The sequence below is a fragment of the Meriones unguiculatus genome, chromosome 15, assembly GCF_030254825.1.
Source record: "Meriones unguiculatus strain TT.TT164.6M chromosome 15, Bangor_MerUng_6.1, whole genome shotgun sequence".
Lineage (NCBI taxonomy): Eukaryota > Metazoa > Chordata > Mammalia > Rodentia > Muridae > Meriones > Meriones unguiculatus.
Genome location: NC_083362.1, coordinates 6,724,697 through 6,743,482, shown reverse-complemented (window position 1 = coordinate 6,743,482; position 18,786 = coordinate 6,724,697). Strand labels below are relative to the sequence as shown.

The following is an 18,786-nucleotide window of genomic DNA, read 5'->3' as shown; positions in this document are numbered from 1 at the left end:
TCACAGGTCTGGTTTCAAAGGTTGACAGGAAAGTCTAAGACGATTCCTCAAGAATTCTTTGCTCCATGAATCAAAGGCAACTTAATCCTTTCTAGAAAACTGATGTGGGGTTGGGGATTTAGCTCAGTGGTAGAGTGTTTGCCTAGCAAGCGTCAAGGCCCTGGGTTTGGTCCTCAGCTCTGGAAAAAAAAAAAAAAAAAAAAAGATAGAAGACTGATGTAAAAGTCCTTAGATTTAGTCTTCAGTGTTTTTTTTCCTTATGCTATTATAAAACAGATGCCAGTGTTTGTGATTAGAGCTTCTGAGGTGCAGAGAGGAAAAATAAAGTTTGAGAAGCACTTGATTTTCAAAAGCCAGGAAAGCACTGAGAAATTGATGCAGAACTATTCTTTTAGAGACAGGGTTCTGTCATATATAACGTGGGTGTCCCTTGGCCTCTCAACCTCTCTATCCAAGCCTCCTGAGTGCTGGGGTTATGGGAGTGTCTCTGTGTGTTCCATGCTGGCGGCAGACTCATGATTCTCTTCCTAAACCTCATGAACTTCCTTCATCCATGATGCTTCCTACCTTTGTGGATTACAGGTCTGGTTATAATTCTTTTAAAGCTATGAATGCATCTTATTGAAAAACTATCTGTAACATTACAAAGTAGCCAGGTGATGATGGTGCATGCCTTTGATCCAAGCCCTTGGGAGGCAGAGGCAGGTGGATCTCTGTCAATGTGAGCCCAGCCTGGATTGCAGAGTGAGTTCTAGGATGGCCAGGACTACACAGAAAAATCCTTTCTTGAATTCCTCCCTCCAAAAAAAAAAAAAAAAAAAAAAAAAAAAAAAATTTACAAAGTAGGAGAGAACACAATGTCCCACAGTAAGAATGTTTTTTGTTTTGTTTTTTTTTTCAGACTGGGTTCCACTATGTGCTCTGGTTGTCCTGGAACTCACTATGTATACCAGGCTGGCCTCTAACTTACAGAAATCCACCTGCCTCTGTCTCCCTCTGGAGCACTGGTATTAAAAGCATGTGCCATCATACCTGCCTGTCCACAGTAAGAATGATAAATCTACTATACTGAAGGCAAAAAATACTATACTCACTAAACTTAACAATCTCAAACTGCCTAGATGATTGTGTCCAACCTGTGGTCCACAGACCCAATACAGGGTCTCACGTAACCCAGGGTGGCTTTGAACTCGTGTATCCAAGAATGACTTTAAACTATATTCCTTCTGCCTTCACCTTCTCAGTAACAGCATTATAGGCACATGCCACCATGCTAAGTTCTGTGTGGTGCCTGAGATGGAACCCAGGGTCCACCAACTCATCGATAGACGCAAGTTCAGCAATTTTTTTTTTTTTTTTTTTTCAGATAGGGTTTCTCTGTGTGGCCTTGGCTGTCCTGGACTCATTTTCTAGAGCAGGCTGGCCTCGAACTCACAGAGATCCACCTGCCTCTGTCTCCCTGAATGCTGGGATTAAAGGCATGTGCTTTAGAAATTTATTTTGTTTAATTGCTATGTTTCTCTGACCTAGAATAGCAAATGGGACCTATTAGTCAATATGTTTGTTGTATGCATAAACACAAAATGAGTTTTGGCTAGCCCTGTAATCCCAGCAATCATGAAGCAGACCCAGGAGAACTGTGAGTTCAAGGTCAGCCTGGGGTACATAATGAGATGACACCTTTCCCACAAAAAAAAAAAAAAAAAAAAGGAGTTTGCAGGGTACATACTAAATAAGGATGATTAAATCAAGGAAGAGATGGTGAGCGAAGATTTTGCTTTGGATAATTTGACTCATGTACATTCTACCCCTTCTCTTTGTGTGTTTAATGAAATGCAACAGGACACAAGATGAAATGGATGACTGAACTGAGATTCAAAGTTAGTCTGAACCAAAACCATCTAGAGAAAACCAGGAAGGGATGGTAATAAAGCTCTGATTGATGAGGGGAAACGCCCCGAAAATTCAGGATATTGCTGGAGACCTTGATGAAATCCAGCCTACTCTGGATGTGAGATGGTCTCTATCCGTAACCAGTCTTTCAGGTCTCACCACACACACCCATTCTGTGTTCACAAGTTGCAAAGGTCTTGGATACAATATATTCAGAAAGGTAAGGTTTTTCCCCCCCAAAAAAAGGTAAAAGAATCAAGAAGCTGTGGCAGGCAGCAAGGCAAACAGGAAAAAAGAACTTTGAAGTCAGTGGCTAGAGATCAGACCTTTTTTCCCTCAAAGAGAACCTGTTTTTCAGAGGTGTCGAGAATAGTTCTCAGAGGCTCTGGGGATATCCAGACAAAGCAACACCCCACAGGGACCTTAGTGCTATGTTTGGAAACAGCTCTTCTCATTCCATGCCTGCCTAACATCAAAACAGTTCTTTATCCTCAAGGATTCGGGTGAAACAGTAATCACTGCCCCAACAGGGAGCATGTTCAGAGCTGTACACAGAGGCGGCAAGAGCAAGGGGCATGCACACAGCAGAATATAACTCAGGTGGGGACATCGTGTGACCGAGCAGTGGAAGATGCTGGGACCCAATGATGTGGCTGTGAGAAAACTGTCACCAGTACGACACAGACACCGCGGTCTAGGGTACCTGCTGGGTTGTCAGGAGCCACTCCCGGGACACAGAAAAGCCCAGACTGCTTTGCACAGCCCAGTAATTCTGCACCAGGCCCAAGAGTCTTTATTTTCTGTCAAAGTGCTAGAAAATTCCAGTTCCTGTGTTGGGTGTGGTTGTGTAAGCCTGCCATCCCAACAAAAGGAAGGCTGAGACAAGAGGTTCAAAAAAAGCTCAAGGCCAACGGGTTATAATGTAGTGCGACCTTCGTTTTGCTTGTTCATTCGTTTTCTTTGGTTTGGTTTTAGAAAAGTTCTAGCTACGTAGCCCTGGCTGGCTTGGAATTCATTATGTAGACCAGGGTGGCCTCAGATTCAGAGACCCGCCTCTGCCTCCTTAGTGCTGGCATTAAAGGCGTGGGCCGCTATGCCCAGCTGAGATCTTGGTTCTAGCAAGAAAAACTTAAAAATAGAAAAAGAAAATAGCTTTTCTACTCATGGTCATGCAAGAAATTAGAATTAAAGTCGGCGGGTCACCACAAACAGCCCCACCCACAAGAATCAAATAAAGGTCATGAAGATAGGACGGGGAAGCAGGGGAAGTGAAGGGGGCCGGTAGCAGAGGGCTGAGGGTCGTCGGGGAATGACCTAGATTCATTGTCTACAGGTAGGAAACTGTCAAGTAATAATAAGAGCGGGAAGAAAGGGAGGGAGGAAGAGAGAGGAGAGGAAGACAGAAAGACATACATTCAAAGAGAAATAGAAACCAACGAAGTAGGAAAAACAAAACGCAACTTGCTGACCGAACGGAGCTCTAAACACAATTTCCGGCCTCCGGCAACTGTTTCCGTCGAAAGTCGGTCTTGTCGCGGACACCGATGACGTCACGAGCGCGCCGGAAGTCTTGCGGAGTGCTCAGCTGGGGCCAGGTGGCAGCGCTGACAGTTGGCGGGGCTCGGGGTAAGGCAGCTTCGGAAGGCTAGGTGGCACCCCGGCTTGGCGGCAGCCGTCGGGACCCCGTGTTGAGCCTCCCGGCTATGTGTAGGACCACAGTCCTCTCCGAGGCCCCTGCATCCCGCTTCCTGTGCGCTCCCCTCCCACCCGGCAGTAACTCCGGACGCAGACACGGTCTCCCAGCCTGCTGCAGAACCTCCCTTACCTCCTTTGAGCCTGATGCATCCCGGATCTGATCGTGGAATGGGCTCCATTTCACTACTACCCTTCCCTGGTCCTATCACAGCTGCAGATGTGACCACTAGTGTGCCAGGGCCTTGAATAATGAACGTATCTGGAAAGTCAAGGGAAAACTACCCAGGACCTCACGCGGGCAACCTCAGCCTGTGTCTGGATTGCGTTGTGGGCGCCCCAGAGATAGCCTAGTGACAGTGACAGCTATAGGGATGGCACACCCGGAGCTATTGGACTTTAAGTTTTCTTCCCAGTTCAGCGGCGGTGCAGTATCCTCTACCTCCAAATGCCCTTTGCAACGCGTTCCGCTGCTAACACTGTGTTAAGTGTTGCCCTTGTCTCCGCAGCCAGTTCCAGATTCCTGGAACAACCATGTCGCCAGCTATGCGTGTGCCAGATGCACAGCGCTGCCCAAGCGGAGCTGCTGTCTGAATTCTCCATTAATGTGGCAAAGAGGAATGCATGCTGGAACCGTGCCAACAAAGAGATATGTGATCGGGAGACCTTCTGTTACCTTGTGAGAACGGCCTTTTGGTTTCCTCTTTTGTTAATAGTTTCTGGTTTGATTATCTGAATTAGAATTCTGGCCCAGAATCCAGCCTGGTAAAGTTAATGCCACCATTTCCATTTCTTAATTTTATGGTTGTGAATCTTAGCCTTTAATGGCTGAGCCATCTCCCCATTCCCCCATTTCCTTTTCTTTCCTTTTTTTTTTTTAAGATTTACTTATTTATTATTTATACATGTACACCATGTATAATGAGGGCACCAGATCTCATTATATGAGGTGGCTGGGAATTGAACTCAGGACCTCTGGAAGAGCAGCCGGTGCTCTTAACCTCTGAGCCATCTCTCCAGCACCCCATTTCCGTTTCTTAACACAGGTCTTTGTATTTCGTTGTTCTGGCTCTCCTGGGTAGTCGTGAAGTTGTGGACACTGATCTCTTTATTATGCCTGACTCTGGGCGTGGGATCTTGACCACTCCCATTCTGATGAGGTCAGCAGATTCTTTGGGAGGATTTTATCAGTATCTATGTGAATATTTAAGGAAGTAAAAGAATTTGTTGCTGGGTGTGGTGGTACATCTCTGTAATCCCAATACTTGGAAAGCTGAGGCAGGAGAATTCAGAGTTCCAAGCTAGTCTGGGCTACATAGTGAGACTCAAAAATCCCTGTCTCAAAAAACAAGGGATTGAGAGATGGTGTTGTTAATAATGCTTGTAACCTTGAGGACTCAAACTTGACCAGATCTTAAGTTAAAAAAAATAAAAAAAAAAAAAAAGCCGAGGGGCTGGAAGATAGCTCATCGTGCAAGTGTGATCCCTGGCACCAACCAGTTGAGCATGGCTTGATGACTGTCAGCCACGCCAAAAAATGGTGAGCTGCATGATTAGCAAGAGACTCTAAACCGTAAGGTAGTGGTTCTCAACCTTCCTAGTGCTGCGACACTTTAATACACTTCCTCATGTTGTAATGGCCCCCAACCATTAAATCATTTTGTTTGCTACTTCATAATGGCAATTTTGCCACATTTATGAATCCCAATGTCAATATCTGTGTTTCTGGATGGTCTTAGGTGACCCTGTGAAAGGTCCTTTGATTTTTCCCCCGAGGGTGTCATGACCCACAGGTGGAGAACTGTGCTCTAAGGGAATATGATGAATGTACATATTATATATGTGGCAGCACAGGTTTGTGAAACCCTAGGTTCGTTTCTTAATACTGAAAAAAAGGAAGCCATTGTCTTGACCAACACTTTGGGGTGGAGAGCTAGCTTAGTGAGAGAAGTGCTTTCTTTGCAGGCATGAAAACCAGAGTTCAAGTCCTCAGAACATACGTAGAAGCCTGATGTAGGAGTATGCATCTATGTAACTCAGCTTTCTCACTGTGAGATAGGAGAATCCTCAGAAACACACAGGCCAGCTAGCCTGGTGGACACCACAGAGAACAAGCAAGAAACCCTGTCTCAAACAAGTTGGAAGTGAAGGACTACCACCACGGTTGTCTCTGCCTGCCACATACATACTATGGCAGCATCCACCCACACTCAGACAAACACACACACCTTTAATCTCAGCACTTAGGATGCAGAGGCAGGTGGATCCCTGTTGAAGCCAGCCTGGTCTACATACTGAGACCCTATCTTAGACAACAAGGATAGAATCCAAGCCCCAGGGGTAAAGGCGCCTGCTGCTAAGCCTGATGAACCTGGGTTTAATGCTCAGAACTCACATGGTGGAAAGAGAGAAAACTCCCAAAAGTTGTCCGTGGCACACACACTGTGACACACACACAGGAAAAGAAGTAAATAAAATGTAATTGAAAATAAAGTAGAGCATGATGAGGAAGATACCGTATGTCAAACTCTGGCTTGAGCACATGTAAACATGTCCATGCACACCTGTAGACACGTGCACACACATGTATTTGCACACACAGCCCACACACAAACTAACAAAAGAAAGGTGTTTGTTGCCCCCGAGGCAGAACACAGCATCATCTTGAGGAAAGACTAGTGCTCAGCCATCTGGGTGTGACTCTGAGTGCAGGAGGGAACCCAGGGCTCGGGGTACATGCTGGAAATAAGCTGCAGTTACTCATGCTATCTCTTCCTTTGCAGCCTCCAGCATGGACTTCCTGGTTCTCTTCTTGCTCTACCTGGCCTTCTTATTGATTGGTGTTGTCACGATCTGCATCTTCACAAAAAACCAGCGTTTGAAAGGCCTGATCCTTCGAGGAGCACAGGTAGTGATGATCCCTGGATACTGCTGAAGTTTGAATGCTGTAGTAGATGCTGGTCTGAAGGGCCCACTGGACCTGCTGTTGGGAGTCTTGTCTGTAATCCCAGCACTTGGGAGGCTGAGATAGGAGGAGTGAGAGTTCAAGGCCAGCTGGGGCTACATGGCAAGCTCCCATGTCCAAACAAACAAAAAGTAATCTGGTTTTTGTTTTGTTTGTTTGTTTGTTTGTTTGTTTTTGAGATAGGGTTTTTCTGTGTAGCCTTGGCTGTCCTGGACTCTTTGGAGAGCAGACTGTCCTCAACCTCACAGAGATCCACCTGCCTCTGCCTCCAGAGTGCTGGGATTACAGGTGTGCACCACTGTGCCTGGCAAAATAGGCTGAATTTTCAAGGTTGGCTTTTTTTTTTTAAGATTTATTTTTTTATTTTACATATGAGTGCTCTATTTTGCATGTACATCTGCTTGACAGAAGAGGGCGCCAGATCTTATTATAGATGGTTGTGAGCTACCATGTGGTTGCTGGGAATTGATCTCAGTCTTCTGGAAGAGCAGACAGTGCTCTTAACCTCTGAGCCATCTCTCCAGCCCAAAGGTTGGCTTATTAAACAGTGTGTAATGTCTGTAGTTGGGCATGAATGCAAATAGTGTTTGCCTAGACATGCTTGCAGTAGACGGGACATGGAACCAGGAGGAGAAGGAGGACATATGACAGAAGGCTGAGCCATCTGTCTTCATTTGACATCAGGCCATCCATTCCTTTGGGGGTCATAGCAAAATGGGGGCAAGTAGCCATGAAGAGATTGATGTGGGAGGAGTCTGGGGATTGGAAGTGGATCTTGAACATGGAGTAGATAGAAGCCAGGATAAGGAAGAGGCAGCTGGTGCAGCAGCCTCTCTAGACTCTGATGGATGCCTTCTTTGCTGTCAAGGTGGAAAGGAGAAGTTGTCTACACTTCCTAAGCTCTAGCCTGTTGAAAGCTGAGACAGGAGGATTACGAATTCTAGGCTGAGGGGATGGCGGAGGGTTAGGTGGTTAGCGTGCTGGCCGTGCAGCCAGAAGGACTGGCGTGCAGATCCCCAGAGCGAACAGGAGGATTACGAATTCCAGGCTGAGGGGATGGCGGAGGGTTAGCTGGTTAGCGTGCTGGCCGTGCAGCCAGAAGGACTGGCGTGCAGATCCCCAGAGCGCACATAGACGCCGGCTGGGATGGCGGCCAGCCTGTGAGCTCAGTACTGGGAGACAATGACAGGAGATCCACAGGGCAACCTGGCTGGCTAGACTAGCCAAAGAGGCGAGCTCTGGATTCAAGTGAGACACCCTGTGTTGATGCCTAAGGTGGGAGCAATCAGGGAAGACATCTGACACCAGCCTCTGACCATGCGCATGTGTGCATGTGTGGACATGAACACACTATGCACACATGCACCACAAAAAAGTGAAAGTTGGCCTGAAAGAATGTGTGGTAGAAGCAAGCCCTCTTTCTTCTCTTGAATTGCTTCTCTGCCATGAAGAAGCAATGCCTAGAATGACCGCCATAGCCAGCTTCGTGTGGACAATCGGTTTCTGTGGGAGTGAGGGGAATGAGAAGTGAAGCTGCCCCTTCTGTGATTCCAGGTATGCTCCTGCATAATCCCGCAACGCCTACAGAGAGCCGGGCAGAGGCTTCTCCATCAACTCTTCCACACACGGTATTCAGTCTGGATCATTAACTGTTGCCATTCCATAGCTTCTGGAAGAGCCTGTAGTTTCTGGCATAGCGAGGGGAAGGATGCTGGGAGTTTTGAGGGTGCTGGCTTTGAAATCTCTCCTCGTAGATCATTTACCATTCGTCTCTGGGCATTCATTTATTGGTTGGCTGTGGTGCCGGGGATTGAGCCACTGAATCAGGACTGTCTGGCAAGCTCTCTACCTAACCACTGAACTGTATCTACCCAGACCAACATAGCTGCTTCGTTGTATTGTGGCAAGGCCTCATTCTACAGCCCAGGCTGGCTTGGAACTGATGACATAGACCAGACTGGCCACAAATTCATGCCCGTCCTAGCCTGAGCCTCCCAAGCGCTGGGACAGTGGTCACGAGTTGCTGTGCCTATGGCCATGATGTCCACTTTCAAGTAAAGGTGCTTAAAAAATAGGAAAGGATTCTTAAATATAACTAATTCCAAAATGTGCTTCTGATTTTAATTTAATTATTATTTTAAAAAATTTTTATTTTACTTGTATGTGCCTGAGTGTATGTGCACCACACGGGTTAGGAGCTGGTGGAGGTCAGAAAAGGGCACTAGTTTGCCTAAAACTAGAGCTACAGATAGTCGTGAACCACTCTGTGGGCGCTGGGAACTGCACTGCGAGAGCAGCAAATTCTCTTAGCCGCTGAACCATCTTGCCAGCCCCAATTACTGCTGCTACTGTAATAGGCCCACTGCTACTGCTGCTACTGTAGACAGGGCCTCACTGTGTGCCTCTGGCCAGCCTAGAACTTTCTATGTAAAACTCACAGAGATCTGTCTGCCTCTCCTGGAATTAAAGGTGCGCACCAGCATGCCTAGCTTTTATTTTGTTTAGGAAACAGAGCCTTACTATGTAGCCATGGCTATCCTGGTACTTGCTGTTTAGCGTAGGCTGGCCTCAAACTCAGGGCAAACCTGACTTAGCTCTGAAGTGCTGGGGTTGCAGGCATGTGCTACCACTTTGGGCCCTGATTTAACTCTAACAGGAAGTGGCTGGCCTGGGTCATGTTTCTTGGATGCATGTGGCTTCTTCCCTGAGTGGCCCATGCATGAGCCCGTGTGCTTTCTTCCAGCAACCCCGCCTTCATTGTCTTGCACCTGCTCTTGCAAGCGCTGGTTTATGCCGAGTACACCTGTGAAATCTTTGGCTACTGCCAGGAGCTGGAGTTCTCTCTGCCTTCCCTTCTGCTGCCCTATGTGCTGCTGAGCATGAACCTGGTGTTCTTCACCCTGACGTGTTCCTCCAATCCTGGTAAGTCAGGGGCCAGGCTAGAACAGCTCTAGCCCTGTGACGATGCTGTCTCTGGTAAGTAGCTGTTCCCTAGAAGACGGCAGAGGAGCCCCTTGGGTACATTTTCACTGTCTTTCGGTTTTGAGTGTTTTCCGATATTAGCTCTGGTCTTTGATCCATGGGTTATATAAACTTTGTAACATACACATTAGTGTGAGATCTTCTAATGTACATTGTTTATTCTGAGGCAGAACTTTGCTCTGTGACTTGGGCCAATCTTGAACCCTGTTAGCTTCCTACCTCCAAAATGCTGGGATCACAGACATGTGCCACCATACTAGCTTCAAGACACTTTTTAGTGTTTGAAACTTTCATTCAATAGTGTATGGCCATGTGGAGCTGTGGTCAGTATACTGCAGCTTTCTTTTTATCTTTAATTATGTGTCTTTTCTGTGTGTGTGATATGTGTTGTGTTCATATACATGTGGAGGCCACAGGATAAGTGTGTGTGTGTGTGTGTGTGTGTTTTGTTCATGTACATGTGGAGGCCACAGGGTAACATTGAGCGTCATTCCTTAAGCACTGTCCGCTCCTCACCTTTTTCTCCCTCTCTCTGGTCTGAACTTGTCAAGTAGGTTGGGCCAGGGCTTTCCTTGTCTCTTTCTCCCTAGTGCTGGATTTCGGGCTTGCATCACTGTACCTACTTTGTTTCTGAGACAGGGTCTCTCAGTGTAGCCCTGGCTGTCCTGGAACTTGCTCTGCAGACCAGGCTGGCCTCAAACTCAGAGGTCCGCCTGCCTCTGCCTCTTGAGTGCTGGGATTAAAGATGTGCACCACAACACCCAACCTTTTTTTTTTTTCTCCCTCTGATGATTACAGGTCACCATGCCCTGCTTGGTAAATAGTTTTTGAAATTTAAAAAAAAAAAGTTTTTTTTCTTTTTTTAAAAAATTCTTTATTAATTACACTTTATTCACTTTGTATCCCCCCTGTGGTTCCCTCCCTCCTCCCATCCTAATCCCTTCCTTCCACCACCCTCTGTATGCATGCCCCTCCCTAAGTCCACTGATAGGGGAGGTCTTCCTTTCCTTCCTTCTGATCCTAGTCTATCAGGTCTCATCAGGAGTGGCTGCATTGTCTCCTTCTGTGGCCTGGTAAGGCTGCTCCCCCCTCAGGGGGAGGTAATTAAAGAGCAGGCCAATCAGTTCATGTCAGAGACAGTCCCTGTTCCTATTAAAATGGAACCCACTTGGATACTGAACTGCCATGGGAAAAAAGTTTTTCTACCCTTGGAACACCAAATATTTATTAAGTAATGGGTGAATGTCATAAACACGCTGTCTTCGTCACTGTTTTCTTGCTGTGACAAAATACCATGACCACGGCAACTTAGAAAGAAAACATTTAATTTGGGGTTCATAGTTCCATGACCATCATGGCTGGGAGCAGGCAGGCAGGCAGGCAGGAAGCAGGTGGGCAGCCATGCTGGAGCAGTAGCCGAGAGCTTCGCCTGACCCATAGGCCTGAGGCAGAGAGAACCATAACTGGGAAAGGCATGGGCTTTTGCAACCTCAAAGCCACTCGCAGGGACACACCTCCTCCAAGGCCACACCTCCTGTTCCTCCCAAAGTGGCCTACCAGCTGGGAACCATTTCTTCAACCTGTGAGCCTGTGGGTCTCATTCCAATCACCGTCCATAACTGGTGGGATATTATTCCACTAAAGAAATAAATAGGGCACTGTGTATGTAGCTCACTGAAGAGCGGCTGAGCAGTGTGTGAATTTCTGGCTTCAATCTCCAGTACCACAAAGCAAAACAAAAGGATAAGAAAGTACATATTCATACTACAACCTGGATGAACCATGAAATGCTCTGCTGGATGTAAACCAGAAGATTATATTGCTCCATTTCTAAGAATTTTTTGTCTCCCTTGTACTGATGCTGGGGATAGAACTTAGGGCCCGCTGAATGACTGCCAAGTGCTTGGCCACCGTACCCCTTCCCGGCTGCAGGGTTCCATTTCTGTGAGTGTTAGAGAGGGGTTGGGGTGCCTGTCTAGAACAGTGCTTTCCAGGGGTGATGGCAGTGGTCCGGCATCAACTGTGCCGACGGCTGCACAGCTCCATCGCCCGTCGGCCACGGACCTGAGCATGGCTTAAACTGTCCCACATCCATAATTTCAGCATTTGGGAGGCTAGAGCAGAAGGATTGCTTCAAGTTCTGGGCCAGCCTGTGCCACAGAGTGAAACTCTTAAGAAACCAAATAAAGGGCCAGTGAAATGGTTCAAAGGTACCTGTTGCGGAGCCAAGCCTGGCAACTCAATTTGATCCCTAAAACCCACGGACAGGTTGAGGAGAGATTTGACTCCGCACAGTTGTTCTCTGGCCATCACAGGCGCTGTAGACACATGATACACTCAAACACATGATACTAAATAAATAAAGATGTGCACTAGAGCCCCGAGTTACCTCTCTGCAATGAGTAAGCGGCTGGGTGGGGCTGCGTCGGTGAAGTGCTCGCTCAGGAAGCAGAGGACCCTAGCCCGGTCTCCAGAACATGTACAGAAGCTGGGAGCCAGTATGAGCCTCTTGCCCGCACTCTCAGGGCTGGGGCGCAGATAGGAGCCCTGGAGGGTTCAACCAGCCAGCAGGGCCTAATGCACACACTGCAGCATGCTGAGCTCTGAGTGAATGAGAATCTGCCTCAGAAAAAAAAAAAAAAGTTGGCTAACAACATTGGAGTTGTCCTCCACCTTCAACACATGCGCACACTTACGGAGCCTACACACACACACACACACACACACACACACACACACACACGTACATCCCGAACATGAACACTGCAGAAAAGAAAGTAAATTTTCTAAAATATTAGACACAGCAGTTTTAGCTGCGGTGTGCTGGTCTGGGTTTGGTGGGCCCGGCCAACCCGACTGTGAGGAACTGACGTTGATCCTTTCTCTCCTCAGGCACTGTCACTAAAACCAATGAGTCGTCGCTTCTGCAAGTCTATGAATTCGATGATGTGATGTTTCCAAAGAACTCCAGATGCTCCACTTGCGACTTAAGGAAGCCAGCCCGGTCCAAGCACTGCAGTGAGTACAGCTCCCGGGGCCCTGCAGCTGCCCCCCGCCCCCCGGCCAACTCGGTCTGTCCACAGGGGAATGCTGGCAGAGCAAACACACCAGGCTCCACGTTGGCATTCTCCAGGGTTCCCAACAGCTGACCCCAGTACTAAAACATTTCTTTCACCCAGCCACACTGACCTAGCAGCTGGAATGATGGGCTGAAATGGGGGTCAGAGGTTGTAGGTTGTACAGCTAGTGAGTGCCAAGGCCTGGGTTCATCCCCAACTGCAGAAAAAAAAGGAATAGACTAAGACACTAAGACTGCCCACATTGAACTCAAGAGTTTTGCAGAAGTCAAAACCCACTAAGTCTGTTAATGTCCAGAAAGTTTTTTTTTTTTTTTTTTTTACCAGTTTTTCTGTCCACTTGGCCCTCAGCCTCCAGTTCCTTTTTAAATACGTGCGCACACACTCACTTGTGTGGGGGGTGGACGTGTGGCATGTGCGCACGCAGACAAGGCCGATGTCAGGGCTCTTCTTCAGTTGCTCTTCACACTATATGTCGATGCTTGGTCTCCTTCTTGACCCAGAGTGTCCCCATTCACTCAGCAGGCGAGGCAAGCAGCTTGCTCAGGGCATCCTGTGCTCTTCTGCCTGTGAGATTCCAGGGAGGGTGCCAACCAAACCTCCGGCATCTGTCTGTGCTAGGGCTCAGAGCCCATCACGCTTGCATAGCAAGCGTTCTTAACCTGGGAGCCATCTTCCAGCCTCTCACACTGCAGCTCTAAAAGCCTGGTGACAACAGCTGCCCTGCCCCCACCCTGTCAGGGTCAGTCTGTAAAAATCTCAGCAAGCGTGCCTGTCTTTATTGCCTCACAAGGATGCAGCCACACCATGCGCCTTTCCCTGCAGGGGTGTGTGACCGCTGTGTGCACCGTTTTGATCATCACTGTGTCTGGGTGAACAACTGCATTGGGGCCTGGAACACCAGGTACTTCCTCATCTACCTCTCGACACTGACTGCATCTGCTGCCACCATAGCCATTGTGAGTGCTGCCTTTCTGGTCCGCCTAGTGGCATTGTCGGATCTGTACCAGGAAACTTACATTGACGACCTTGGGCATTTCCAGTCTATGGACACCATCTTTCTTATTCAGGTAATTTTGCATTGGGTCCCAGGGAGACATAAAGCTACTCTTTAATTCTTTAAAAAATGTTTACATTATTTTTATTAATTCTTTGAGATTTCATACATGCATAAGGTATATTTTGCTTCTCCCAACTTTGTGTCTTTTCTTTCTTTCTTTCTTTCTTTCTTTCTTTCTTTCTCTCTCTCTCTCTCTCTCTCCCTTCCTTCCTTCCTTCCTTCCTTCCTTCCTTCCTTCCTTCCTTTCTTCCTTCCTTCCTTTCTTGCTTCCTTTCTTTTCCTTTTATTAAGCCCATGAGGTCCAGTTTGTGCTGCCTGTATGCTCATAGGTGTGAGGTCATTCACTGGATCCTGGTCAACCTTCCAGGAGTCACACCCTTAAAGAGAATTGACCAACCCTCTCCCAGGAGCCATTACCCATCTACAGCTCCTTAGTTAGGAGTGGGGCTTTGCTGGGATGTTGCTCAGCTGGACCTTGTGCTAGGAATTCTGCAAGACACTGTTTAACTCTGACCCGCCCTGTCCTCTGGCCTTATGGTCTTTCTGCCCCACATCCTATGATTGTCCCCGGGCCTTGGTGAGTGTGTGTGTGTAAGAGAGAGATGGAGACAGAAAGACAGAGACAGACAGACAGATATAAATGTTCTGTCCTGTTTATGCTGAGCACTCCCCTGACACACTGCACTTTGACCAGTTGCCTGCATTAGCCAGTGTCCACTGTGCAGACTTTTCTCTGATGAGGGCTGAAATCTGCACTAACCTATGGGTAGAGAGATACGACTTTAGAGGGTAGTTTGATACTGTGTCCATTTAGTAAAATGATAGCAGTAGGTTCAGCCCTGGGGCCATTGAACCCTTGGGTTCTTGGTCTCCTCCTCCTCCTCTTCTTCATCCCTGACTGGCTGGCCTGGAACTTGATATGTAGATCAGGCTAGTTTTTGAACTCATAGAGATCTGCTTTTATCTAGCTATCGAGTTCTGAGATTAAAAGTGTGTGTCATTACACCTAGCTAACATATGGGTTTTTAAAATTAATATAGCTTAATTTATTTATTGTGACAGACTTTGTGTATATCACTCTGGCTTTGAATTTTTGATCCTCTTCCCATTCTGGGTGCTGAAATAACTGTTTACTAATATGACTGGTTTATGCAGAGCTGGGGATCAAACTCAGGGCTTTGTGTAGTAACAATTCTGGAACTTTGGTTTCTTAAAAAAAAAAAAAACAAAAAAAAAAAACCCACAAAAATAAGCCAGGCAGGTGGCTCATGCCTTTAATCCCAGCACTCAGGAGGCAGAGGCAGGGGGATCTCTGTGAGTCTGAGGCCAGGCTGATCTGCAGCGTGAGTTTCAGGACAGTTAGGGCTGTTACACAGAGAAACCTTGTCTCAAAAAAACCAAAAATAGAAAAGAAAGGAAATATTCTAAGCATGTGCTTTTGTTTTAAGCGCAGGTGGGGGGATGTGGGGCTGCCTTGGCCTGTCTGCAGCAGCTGACTATGATTTGCCTTTTGCTCTAGCAGAAGTGTGGTTTTGCCAGCTGCAGATAGTTTCTGCAATTGTGTGACGTTTAAATTCTGGGAACTTTTCCGAGGGTACATGAATGCAAGGGCCCCTAGAGAGGTTGTTGGTTTTAGGGTGGTTGGTTTTCAGTTTGTTATTAGTCGTGCTCAAAGAAGAAAGAAATTAGAATCAGGGATCTCTTGCTCTCCCCGCCTCCCTCCCATCTCTCCTTTTTTCTCTCCTATCTAGTGATGGGGGTTGAAACTTGGGGGATAAAGGGCAGGAAGAAGAAGAGTCCACAAAGTAGCAGAGCCTGGCTGCGTCTTTGTGGATATACAAGCAAGTGTTGTTGTGGTCTTCAGAACTGTGTCCTGTCCTCTCCTCTGCATCTGAGAGCATCTTACCACCCCCAAAAGAACACTTGCCGCTCCATCTGCCCCCGCTGGGAACAGTCCGTGTGCTTCCTGTCTTTACAAGTGTCATAGATTCAGTCATGCCGAGTGTGACCCTCCACACTGGCTTCTGACTGCTCTACCATCCATGCTGTAGCCTGAGTCTCATCTTCATTCCTTTCTGTGGCCAAGCAATACTGTTTCGTGAATATAATGTATTTTACGTCTGGAGAAGGTGATATTTGGCTATTCCAGTTTTGGGTTATTTTTGAGTAATTTTGCTGTAAAGAGTACACACACACATTTCATGCCAACGCATCTTCATTTCCCTGGGTGTGTGCTTAGAAGTAGAATTTTGAGGTCATGTGGTACGTGAATTACAGCCAGAATGTCCCCTACAGGCAGTGTCTAAGGCTTCCAGCTTCTCTGTATCTTCAACAAAACTTTTTTTTTGAGACAGGGTTTCTCTGTGTAGCCTTGGCTGTCCTGGACTCGCTTTGTAGACCAGGCTGGCCTCGAACACATAGAGTTCCACCTGCCTCTGTCTCCCAAGTGCTGGGATTAAAGGCCTGCACCACTGTGCCTGGCTTCACCAGCACTTTTAATTAAACTACCTTTAAAGGTTTTTTCTTTGTTTTGGGGTAGGGTATCACTGTGTAGCCCAAACTTGCTCAGATACTTGCCCCAGCTTCCCAAGTACTGGGAATACATGTATTAACACCATGCCCAGTCAGTATAGGATTTTGGGGACAGAAAAGCTGAGACATCCTTTGTCCATTGTCTCTTCTCTGTGACTACACAGTTGCCCTCAAGAGTTTTAATGAATTTTTTCTCCTCTTGGATTCTTTCTAAATTTTTTTGCCCTGCATATTATAAAAATAACAGGATATTCAAATAATCAAGAAGTAGTTATTCACTGAGGATCTACACTGCCACGTAGGTAAGGCACTTGCCACACCTGAGGCCCTCCTCAGTTTGGATCCCAGAACCCACGCAAAGCACGGTGTGGTGGCATACATCTGTAATCCCTGCGCTCCAACAGCGAGATGAGAGGCTGCGAGGTGGCGGCAGGAGAGCGCAGAAGCTCACAGTCCGGGCTACCCAGCACTGCATTAGCAAGCGAGCTTCAAGCTTGGTAGAAAGCCAGGGCAGACACGTGACACCGCTCCCCGTAGAAGTGCACACCTGAGCGTCTGAACTCACACCCGCAGATTTAAAAAGAAGTGTTTAAAAGAGAAGCTGCAGTGTAGACCCCACCCCCAGTGTCAGTTCCCAGAGGCAGCCAATTCTGTGGTGGTGCATAAGCTGGACTCCCACGCTGCTTTCCTTATGCCCCCATTGCCACCGTGCCATACTCCCATAAGACACTAGTGAGCCCCCGAACCGCACCTTTCTCACAAGTGCTATTGTACAGTCTGACTTGATTTGTAATTGCTCCTTGGATGCCTGAGCGTGACTGACCCAGAGCTTTGCTCTTCCTTATGCACACTCATTTAATTCGTGATTGTTTTGTTTTGTGACAAGGTCTCTGTAACTTGGGCTAGCCTGACACTTGTCATCCTCGTTTCAGCCTTCCATCACGCAGGAGAGGGCTGGAGGGGCCAGCACCACTGTCAGCGCCCTGTGCTCGTGTTCTTGTGCCCAGAGGCAGTGGTTTGCCTTGCAGGACTTCAGATTGATACACTATGTGTCTCCACTTAACTGTCTTGTAAACAGCAGACTGGCAAAATGCTGTGTTGAGTGGCCTTTTTGCCTGTGTGAACACCTCAGATAGCCTGCAGGAAGCTCTTGCACATACTAGGATTAGGCCTGGGGCTGTCTGTCTGTGTTGAGTATGACTCACATCTATGTTAAAAGGTCAAATTTGCTTGCGTGTGCACATGTGTATGTGAGACAGAGAGAGACCGAGACACAGAAAGAGATAGAAGGAGAGTTTTGAACCCAGGGCCTCACGAATGCTCAGAATGCTAGGGCATTGCTGCACCTCTGAACTGTATGTACTGCCTGATGGGTCAGATTTGATGCAGGGGGTGAACTGAGTGGTGGCTCTGCGCCATCGCACAGGGTCAGGGCTGGTGACAGAGGCGTCACAGTCTGTTTGCTAACACTGGTGTTTTTCTGCCCCCAGTACCTGTTCCTGGCCTTTCCACGGATCGTCTTCCTGCTGGGCTTTGTCATGGTACTGAGCTTGCTCCTGGCAGGCTACCTGTGCTTTGCTCTGTACCTGGCAGCCACCAACCAGACCACAAATGAGTGGTGCAGAGGTGACTGGGCCTGGAGCCAGCGCTGCCCTCTGGTGGCCTGGGCCCCACCAGCCACGCCCCACGCCTACCAGAACGTTCACTCCCGAGGGGTTTGGAGCAACCTTGGAGAGGTCTTTCTACCCGCCACCCCCTGTCCTGAGAAAAAGAGGAACTAGAGTGGGAGTTGCCCTGTCTTTTGAATACAGTGCACGTCTGTTTGTGTACACGGATGTGTATTTTCTGAGACTGCTTGTGCTGGCTTCTGCGTGCGAGTGCGAGTGGGCTGCTCCGGGGATCAGAAGGGAAGCAAGGCTGCTGAGTCCAGTATTTCCCAGTGCCATGGCAGATTCCCTGCTGTTTATGTTCTGCTGGAACCAGTAACTTCTGAGGCCCTAGTGTTGGGGTGAGGGTGAGGGTCAAGAGATGGCCTGTTATTTATTGTACCTGTGGACCACACTCAAGACCTTTCTGCTCTGTTTAAAAACTCCAATCTTCAAAAAAAAAAAAAAAAAACAACTCCAATCTTCGATGGGCAGCGGTGGTGTACCCCTTTAATCCTAGCGCTCGGGAGACAGAGGCAAGTGGATCTCTGAGTTCGAGGCCAGCCTGATCTACACAGGATGGCCAGTGCTACACTGAGAAACCCTGTTTCAAAAAACCAAAACCAAAACCAAACCCCAATCTTAACTACCAGCTAGTTCAGGGTAAAGTATAAATGGTTGCCCATTGATTGTATAACAGTCCTGGAGTGGGAGTTGGGGTGTTGTAGGGTGGGAGGGTTTTCAGAAGCACGAAGAATGTGGGCTGGACCCTGTACTAGGATTCCCATAGTCCTCTTGGACTAAGCTAGAGCATAGCAGTTAAGAGGTGTCAGGACTCAGGGGAGAGATTGGAAATAGGGGCCCTGGAACGGAGGAGGATAGGAGTAGGGCGTGAGTGTGGAGGTGCTTACCAGCATCGCCTGCCCCCGCTCGCCCCCG

The 18,786-nt window shown here is 47.7% G+C and overlaps 1 protein-coding gene and 1 long non-coding RNA gene across 4 annotated transcripts; one reads left to right on the top strand and one right to left on the bottom strand.

Moving 5' to 3' along the window:
* Nucleotides 1-3,431: 3,431 nt before the first annotated feature.
* Zdhhc4 (zinc finger DHHC-type palmitoyltransferase 4) lies at nucleotides 3,432-18,030 on the top strand. 3 transcript variants are annotated; one of them, XM_060368078.1, is made up of 8 exons: nucleotides 3,432-3,519; nucleotides 4,095-4,264; nucleotides 6,369-6,493; nucleotides 8,105-8,178; nucleotides 9,294-9,472; nucleotides 12,425-12,550; nucleotides 13,435-13,679; nucleotides 17,692-18,030. In XM_060368078.1, exons 3-8 carry the CDS (start codon nucleotides 6,377-6,379, stop codon nucleotides 17,980-17,982), a joined length of 1,032 nt encoding a protein of 343 aa, XP_060224061.1. In that variant the 5' UTR covers nucleotides 3,432-3,519; nucleotides 4,095-4,264; nucleotides 6,369-6,376; the 3' UTR covers nucleotides 17,983-18,030. The 3 variants fall into 3 exon arrangements, with proteins under 3 accessions (XP_060224061.1, XP_060224062.1, XP_060224063.1); XM_060368079.1 differs by lacking the exons at nucleotides 3,432-3,519; nucleotides 4,095-4,264; nucleotides 8,105-8,178 and adding an exon at nucleotides 8,002-8,104; XM_060368080.1 differs by lacking the exons at nucleotides 3,432-3,519; nucleotides 4,095-4,264; nucleotides 8,105-8,178.
* Nucleotides 10,841-12,896, bottom strand: LOC132648029 (uncharacterized). The gene is made up of 2 exons (XR_009586388.1): nucleotides 12,722-12,896; nucleotides 10,841-12,151 (listed from the first exon to the last, which is right to left on the bottom strand). It is a non-coding gene; the product is annotated as an uncharacterized LOC132648029 (long non-coding RNA).
* Nucleotides 18,031-18,786: the final 756 nt, after the last annotated feature.